A 9,013-nucleotide genomic window follows, 5' to 3' on the forward strand; every position below is an offset into this window, starting at 1 on the left:
TTTCCGGCCTATGGCGTGCGAACGAAAGAAGACCCAGGTTCGTCAGAGATCGGTCACATCGCACAAGATCTGGGACGTCAGAGTGAACAACCCAGCTTGTGTGTGCATTTTAGTGGTTTATATGTGGCGGCACTGCACAATTCCTGTCGCGAGCTCAGGAGTTGTGATTGAGTTGTAGGTTGGCGCGCCCTGTAACAGTCGACGTCTTTCTGCCTTATCTGGCAGCAGTAGTAGGCCCAGATTAAAACAACACGGCCCGTTCCGATAAAACACTGAACTCGAGCGGCAGGGATTGATGGGAAGGCGACTTTACGAGGAGCCCATGGAGAAGAAGGAGAAACAGATGCAGATGCAACGCAGAAGCAGGAGCAGGAGCAGGAAGAAGCAAGCATGTACTTTGCTAGCCATGGGTGGTCACAGGGCCTTTTACCCACTTCGCTCGAATTATACCTTTTCTCTCATGCAGCCTGAGCCAGTGCTGTTCTTTTTTATTAACCGTCCTCCACAGTTCCTGCAGCTGTTGGACACGACCTCTCAAGCCGTGATCGACTCGGCACCTGTTAATGGAACACCGGCCCTCAGCACTGCAGTGGCTCTTCAAACGGTCCTGGAACCCGTCATCTGAAACAGCCCCGTCTGGACATGTTTTTGGTCGCGACTGCAAAATAAGGTCTGTCGATACCTCAAGTTTGCGACCTCAACGGCAGCCTGCTTAAGCGACTTATTGGATGATGCTGTGCATGACTATGGGCTTACGGCTATATTGAGCACGCACGCATAGCATACATAGTACATCTAGCGAAGGGCGAGAGGGCAGTTGCCTACTTCGGAGACCAAGCAAAGCTAGTAGTGGGTGAATCCGACTATATCCTATCTGGGATGGCTTCCCCAAGCCAGCCTCAAGCCTCGGGTATTCCACAATATCATTGGCCAAGCACCCGGACTGAACCCAACTGCATACAAGTGCGCATGTACTTAGCCAAGCTAACAGCGCTCCACCTTGGCCGTTGATTCACGGAGGAGGGTGTCCCCATCACCGTCATCAGCAGGTACATACATCTTCAAGTACTTGCAGATGCCCTACATCGGATGTAGACTTTGCAATAGACTTCGGGGCCGACGACAGTCGTCTTATGAACCGTTTCTACGAGTCCCAGCCCCAAAAGGCAGCCAAGAGCAGCAAGCGGGCTTCTCGTCTGAAGCCAATCCGATCTTGGCACTGTGTTAGAAGGTTTCCTTCCATAGGGCCACACGTGTCAGACGGGATCATTGACAACGGTAATGCCAAAGAGCTTGGCTTTCCTGTCTCTACACTACGTCCGTACCTTCCGGGGGCCCCACTCCACTGGCTTGAGGACATAATGGCACACCACAGCCGTTAGAGCCAAGCCTCGGTCGCTGCAATTCGGTCGTTGCCGAGCAGTGTAATGGACGGGTCCCAACCGGCTCCTGGACGTATCGTGGTTCGTCAAGGTAGGGCCGAAAGCATCCCATGAGCTTTCCCGCAAGGGGATATTGCATTTTCTAGAGTATCGGGCGCCTGGAAGCCTCGTCTGGGTCTGACGGCTCAGCTGGAGCTCGAGGGCTGCTGCGAGTGACAAGCTCGGTCTAATATGAATACCATACTATGATTCCAGCGTGTCCGCAAGCCTGCTTCCACCATAAGGGCAAAGTACTCGCCCGCGGTGACAAAGTATGGGTTACCTCAGGACTGGAAAAGCCGGCAGTCGAATGCAAGACACGCGAAGCCCAGACTCTTCCGATCGAAATGGCAGGCTCCGGCTTCAGATTGCCCATGACGCTCATAATGCGTGTCATGCAGGTAGCCGGACACTGAATGCCAACCTTGGCCAGGTAGATCCCTTCCTAATTACCAGCAGTGTTTGTGGCGTCTCGTAGAAGCATAGGGAGGGTAGCTGCAGATCTTGACGCGCGAGATATGAAGTTTTCGCAAGACCTCTAGTGAGTAAGCCATTCCCGCAAAATCCACCCCCCTAGCATCGCATATACATATACATCATCTATCACTCCAGAAAGCTACTAGTTCATGTACCCAACTTGCGAGTTGCTATACGGCGTAATGCGGTCTAAATATATGAAACAAGCATCTGACTTCGAAAGGTTTGGTGTAATTCCCATGCCAACACACATCAATCAGGAGGTCTCCTATTACCAAACAGGGCAAGTTATAGCACTGAGGTGAGGCTAGATAGACTAAACCAACAACCTGAACCATAAGCCCTACGGTCTAGGGTGGTCTCTTGCGTTGATTGTGAGGTCAGTGGTCAGTGGGATATCATATACTAGAAAGACAACGGTCTAGCAGGCCACGACCTTGCCCCTGCCCCTTGTCACTCACTGCACTAGAAGTTGAAGTTGACTTACGTTTTCCACGCGCCTTCTACAGGTATACGATCACTAATTGCATTGGCCACGAGTTTGCGGCTGGAGACTTTGGCCACTCCTGAGCCCTTCCATTAGCACTGCAGTTTTGCTGTGTAGACTTTGGGCACACAGATTTCGCCAGCCATCCTCAGATACCGCTGTCGGCCCATGGCAACTGCCCACAACTATTACTTGATACCCTAGACGTATGTGTTTTCTGGATATTCTTATCTGAAAGACACACCTGACTTCCCCGAGTCTCTATGATCATACAAAACTCCCATTCTAGCGCCTAACGCCTCTATCTCCACCGGCTATCGTCTATGCAGCCACTCCAGCAACTCCATGAACAACTAGCTTTGACTGCGCTCGGAGTTGTGGTACAAGCATTCTAGCTCCTAGACTCTCTTTCCTTCCTCGCAGGGTCCTTGTGTGTTCGGGAACCATGCCAGGGGCTAACGCTTAAGAGTATATAGATTCCCTTTCTTCCTTAACCGTGGCATCTCATTTCCAACTGAACTGACCAAACCAACCAAGTTGACAAGAACAGCCAAAAGACGCTCCTGTGGAATTCCATACTATTCCGTACCAGCCTATTTATCATCGTGTTGGGCCAAATTCGAAATCCAAGCACCCTCATAAGAGATACGATTCCATGCCACGGTTGGTCCGACACCGATGTTCACCGATACACAACACTGAAAGCTGAAGGTTTTTTTTCGAGTCCTGGTTTCACTGTAGAATAGGTACGCAATATCATTTCGAATTTCTCCCAATTTCGCGAACCGTCCTTCTACCAGCCCGATTCACTTCAACGCACAAACATATGCGCACCGAAGGGTAGGCTGTTGCCGTGTCTGGTCCCGAAGACTCGGAGCCAGTGGCGCCTTACGCCATTCTTCAGCAGAGACTGGACGGATCAATCACAGGGTCAGGAACAATAGACATGGCGCTGATCGAACTGACAGGAACGTTTTGTAAGTCTTGCAATACCAGAGATGCCGTCCCGTCGCCCCGATGCTGTCGCATAGCGCCATTCGACTCGGGAAATCCATGCAGCCACGTCAGAGCGCAAACATGCATTGGCAGGATGGTTCGGAGGCGGAAGGGCCAGTACACTTCGCGGGGCCAGTCAGAGCCGCAGGCTCTGATAAAGACGGCGGTGCCCCTTCGAAGCCATGCTGCCAGCCAGACGTCACGACGGTTCCGACTCGCGCTTTGGCTGCTTGGGCAGTGAAAGCCGAACCCGCGGCTACAGTTCCCATCTTATACCTGCGGCATTCGTGATTCAAGCGGCTTGGTTCTCTTTGTTTGTTGGCCGCCAGGCTTTTGACCGAAATGGCAACTTGCCGGGAAGCCAAGCTGACGACCAATGGGAAAACCCAGGGCAGAGAAGCAGCCGCGCGATTGGATCACTTGGCGACAGGGGATAATCGCTAGGTCAGATCAGGCCATACCCTTGGAGCAGAATCAAGGCCGAGCGAGTGAGTGAGCGATCCCCCTTCAATTGCCATGCACCCATTCAACGAGGATTGCTGGATGGCCATCCCGTACCCGTACCCTTCGTCGCTGTACCCGTCTGCGCTAAAAGTGACCTGACCGGGGGGGGTCGTATTTGCGGCGCAGACACGCACCCCTACCTTACATTACATTACATTACCCCCATGGATACAATTTACAACACATTAGAAGGCGAGGGTTGACGGGGAACATGGAGCGCGCTCGCTGACTTTGGCCCCAGTCTGGGTACTTGTGACCCAGCAGAACCAGGGCGACGAAAATCGGAACAAAACCGTTTGTAACTGAGCGACGCCAGTTTCGACTGGGAATTCCTGCTTATGAGTGCCAATTCTCTTCATAAGGTGAAGCCCGCTCCTCTGGTTGTTTGTTGTGTTGTTGTACATCATCATCACCGTCCTCGTTTTCTCCATTCTCACCATATCTCTCCCCATTCCTCTCTTCTTCCTCTCCCTCTTCCCTCCCTCGTGCCTCCTCACCTGAAATGGTTTTCACGGAGCTGGCAGGCGCAATCTAAGCTTGCGCATGCCGCTCCTTTAACCCAAAGTACGTGATTGACCTTTCAGCCGCCCTGGGAGAAAAGACAAGAAGAAGAAGAAAAAAGGGCATTTGATTCGAGGCCGGAGAGTTACACTGTGGTCCATGGTCGCAGGCAAGGCGAAAGGAAGCGTGGTGGGTGTGCATCACATTGAACTTCTCCAGGAAAAGCGAGTAAGTACCACCATCTCATATTGGTCACTGATATGTCCAAACCGCATCTTCACCTTTCACCTTATACAACGACCTCACTTCTCCCATCTATCTGCGTTGCACCCCTGCAATCAATTGGAATCTCACCTGGGATTTTCCTGCCCGCGATGGGAAAAAGCGAGTCGGACCCGAGGGAGGCTTGCCTCTTTAAATATCATTCCTGCACATCTCTTCATGTGGGAAGGCTCCCAGGACTTTCCTCAGAGGTACAGGGGGGAGAGGTCACTTTTCCTCCCCCATGAACCGTACTTGTACTACCCCAGGAGCAATCTCTGTGGCCTAGTGGCACGACAAAATCAACAACCGTTATCTTGGATGATTAGTCGTCACCCCCCCAGCCGATGCTGCTTTCTTGCTCATGCACTCCAGCCAACCGGAAGAGGACGGTGTCTATCATCTTACCGCGTTATAGTTAAAGACAGAGAGACATACAATCGATACACCTCTCACGTCCTTCTTTCTTCCCGGCCTGCCTTCAACTCTCTTCCCCCCTCCTCGAAACTGATCACGGTTATGCAACCTACAAGCAGACCGCTAATAGTCACAGGCACCCGCTGCAGACCCTGCGAATCATGTCCACTTGAACTCTCCAAGTCTATGAACATGGCATCTTCGGAACCCGACCTTCTATTCCCAGGCACCAACAGCAACTAGCTACCCATTCCAATGACTCATTCCCAAGGCTGACCTGTGACTCGCTGGACAGGACTTCGAGTCTTCGCCTTCCGGGCTGGACTACCTCGATATACCACCCCCGTCTGAGATGAGGTTAGTAGAGAAATCCCCCCCTGATCCGGACCCTGGCCCATCTGGAATGCCCCTTCACCCCCAAAGAATACCTTTATATCATATCCACTAGAGTAGGGAGTCGGTGATTCGTTCTCCTGCCCTGCAGCGTAAGTACTGTGGCCATTGCAGAAGTTCAGGGCTGCCAGTCGGGCTGCCCTGGCCGCCTTCTTGTGGTGTTTCTTGGCCGACAGTTGCATGCATTCTATCGTTCTATAGGTCCGAAACCAAGGAAGCATGGTTGTCTGAGCCACCAGAGCGGGAAGTACCACTGGCTGCAGGCAGTGCGTCTGGGTTCACCAGCAAGTCCAGTGGTTCGCACGTTCCGATCAGTACCCGCACTTTTTCGTGCCACGTTAAGTGTTGGTTGTAATACCCATGTGGCACTTCAATGCTGTCTCGTATGGGATTGCAATACAACATTGCCGTGGCAGCCTTGCACCCCCATTCACGATCCATCTACCTGCTATAGTACCCATACTGATGTTTGCCGACAAGATTCACCCAAGACTCCAACAACTCCTCTTTAGCGACGTTAGAAAGTCAACCGCCGCCATCTGTCATCTTTCCAGCAACCGTCCCTCTTCTCCACACGTCCACAGGGTTTCCTCCGGAGAACAACACATTTTATCACCCCGCTTCAAGCTACCTGGACGTTAGGCCACGGCTGGGCTCTAGGTACGTCGCATGCCACGACTCTCTCCGGGTTTGATTATGTCATGCAAAATATATCCAAGGGGATTTTGATTTGCTCACGACAGCTGTAGCACGTCGTCGGTGGGCATGGCAAATGCGCCTCGGTCCCATCCACTCCCAAACCTAGGATACAAGACGGCCAGAGATATCTACTCCTCCGTGACTCCTGGGTACGCCAGGGCACTAGATCACCCACAGAGATCTCCCCCATTCTCAATTCATTCTCGGCGACACCCACTGTCGCCGACACCAAGTCCTGGTCTCGGATTCACGACGAACCCGATCAGGACCATGGATCCGCCATACGGAGCCAAAAGCAACCAAAACATCCCCCCTCTCCAGGGCATGCAACAACATGGGCAACTTACCTACGCCACGGGGCATAGTCCCATCAAGGTCGAAATCAACGGCACTATAGACAAGGGCTTCTTTCTTTCCGAGGGCGAATGGACTTGTTACAGACGCAACTACTTCTCATGCATCTGCTCCTACAGCCTGACGCCAAATTACCCCGGTGCTGCTATGCATTACACGCCGAACTCGAGCGCGACCCATTACGAGGTATATGGGTTTGCCATGTCCATCTCAGCCATGGTTCACGAAAGTGACACGCACACAATCGATCTAGTTCAGCACACCCCGAAGCGGGATAAGGGTCCCGTATCTAGGCCTGAAAGGGTGGACCTCAGTCCCAAACCACCCCAGCAGACACCGCACCCGTTGGGAACGATATACGCCGACAGCCACGGCCACAACCACCGGTTAGGAATTGGCCCAGCTTCGGGGAGCCTATACGACGGTTTCAGCCAGTCGCCGAGTGGGCATCCAACGGAACATACGTTCGAGCGAATCCAGTTCAAACAAGCAACTGCGAACAACGGGAAGCGAAGGGCTGCCCAACAATACTATCATCTCGTCGTTGAGTTGTATGCTCACGTGGGTGAGGTTGGCCGGGGAGTGGCCGACCAGTGGATGAAGGTAGCGCATAGGAAGTCGGCCAAGATGATTGTTCGAGGGCGCTCTCCGGGACATTACCAGTCGGAAAGGAGAGGCAGTGCGAGCAGTGGCCCCGGAGCTTCCGGGGTTCCCTCAGCGGATACGCACCGCAAATGCAGGACTATGGTCCAGGGAGTTCGATGCTTGGGTCCACATACAGCACGGGCAACTACGAGCACCGCGGCCAATACGGCGGTCACAACCGCCCTCATGATCTGCCAATGGAGCCTGTCATGTCAGTGGAGGATGTCAAAGCTCTCGAGAGCAGTAAAGACTACCAATACTATCCGACACCGATCTACGAAGGAAGCGATACCCGACAAGGCATCGAGATGTTTACTCACCGGACTGATCCAGAGCCTGTGGTCACATCAATGGCTGACAGCATGGATATCTCGGCCTCCAGGCTCAAGCACGAAAATGAAACCCCGCTGCCCAGTATATTCTACCCAAACCCGGCCAATCCCTACAACAATATATCAAGAGGGGGGTGCAATCGCTTTGAAGGGAAGCCGACCTCTGCAGGTTACTACCCGCAGATGCTGCAACAGTCGACGTAGTCAGCTTTCGAGTGGACTGTGCGAGATGTTGTGCGGCGCCACCCCTTCGCCTCAGATTCGGCAGTGAGCCTGCAAATCAGAAACCTTTTACTGGCCTATTTTTTATCGCTAGACATTGGACGGAGCAAAGGAAAAGCATCATGGGTTTTATTGGGTTTGAACTTTAGGAAGGTCAAAAGGCATGGCGCATGGACAAGGTGGACAAGGTACGAACTGGGGGTTTCATGGGAATACGCATGATGGAGAATGTATGGCATTTATCACAGCCAGGCGACAGAGAGGCTGAGAGTTCTAAGGTAAGCAGCTACTGGTTGTCTTGTCAGATACAGTGAGAAATCTTCCAAGATTTCTGGTCAGTTGCTTCCGGGGAAAGCCAAAAGGGCTGCGCGGTTTGCGGAAAGGATACCCCTTGCTTTTCTTTTCCTTTCTCTCTTTCTTCATTGCTTTGTTTCTGTTGATTATGATGGGAAGCCCAGGCTGCGAGAGCCCGGGGACGTTCGCTCTGCAACCTGCCCATCCGGAAGGATTATGAAGATATATGGAAGTCATGGGGCGGCGTCGGAAGAAACGGGTCACGAAGGGAATGCATAAGCGGGATTTCGTGAGAGACGTGGTATTTTCTATGGTGCGTGGTGTGGGGATGGATATCTTTTTCGGTTCCTGTTCCAACCCAACCCTCCTGGTGAGATCTGCTTTCAATTCCCACCATGGCCAACCTCTCTCGCTTTGGTATGATGTGGAAACTGTTATTGGGAGGATCTCTGCTTCGGGTCCCTGAGGTATCTTGGCTCATCATTATCATCACGGTCAACAGGACCACCAAGACTTCCAACATGGGCCCTGTTTTTGCTAGCGTGTTGCATGGAAAACCCCCCGTGGGGCCTGGTCGAGGGTTTACACACAAAGAGGCACTCGGTTATTTGCTGATACGACTTTTTGAACCTAAAGAGAAAATTTCCCCATCTGTTGCTGTCTCTGACTTGCCAACTCACTTTGTGGCAAAACGGAAGGCGAGGAAGCGCCCGTACCGCAGCCCCCTTCCCGTTTCGTCGAGGGTGGTATTGTAAGATTGAGCGTCGACTCTAACGACTGGACTACTATACGACAGCCTCGGAGAACAAAAGAGGAAAGAAGGCGAGCGCTTGTAAGATACTAGCTCGTGTGTTACTTGGCTGAAAGACTTGACTTATAGACTGGCCAAGTCAATAGTAAGTTTGTGAAGCCATCAGGCATTGAATGATAGGTTGCAGACGGACCAGCAGGAATTGAAGCTTGAGGATCGACCCCCCACTGCGGGCGCTAACCACGTTGCCTACGGCTAA

The 9,013-nt window shown here is 52.4% G+C and overlaps 2 protein-coding genes across 2 annotated transcripts; both read left to right on the top strand.

Annotated features, from left to right (window-relative positions):
- Window positions 1-5,938: 5,938 nt before the first annotated feature.
- PG998_003273 (meiosis-specific transcription factor NDT80) lies at window positions 5,939-7,691 on the top strand (the record flags this gene model as incomplete). The annotated part of the gene is given in 3 exon segments (XM_066870091.1): window positions 5,939-6,117; window positions 6,201-7,113; window positions 7,125-7,691. Coding segments are annotated over 3 exon segments (1,659 nt in total), but the record flags the coding sequence as incomplete, so codon positions are not given.
- Window positions 7,692-8,398: 707 nt separating this feature from the next.
- On the top strand, window positions 8,399-9,013 carry PG998_003274 (uncharacterized protein; the record flags this gene model as incomplete). The annotated part of the gene is made up of 4 exons (XM_066870092.1): window positions 8,399-8,754; window positions 8,800-8,835; window positions 8,884-8,899; window positions 8,942-9,013. 4 exons carry the CDS (start codon window positions 8,399-8,401, stop codon window positions 9,011-9,013), a joined length of 480 nt encoding a protein of 159 aa, XP_066733842.1.

Source organism: Apiospora kogelbergensis, assembly GCF_038363985.1.
Source record: "Apiospora kogelbergensis strain CBS 113332 chromosome Unknown utg000002l_segment0_segment0, whole genome shotgun sequence".
NCBI classification, from domain to species: domain Eukaryota; kingdom Fungi; phylum Ascomycota; class Sordariomycetes; order Amphisphaeriales; family Apiosporaceae; genus Apiospora; species Apiospora kogelbergensis.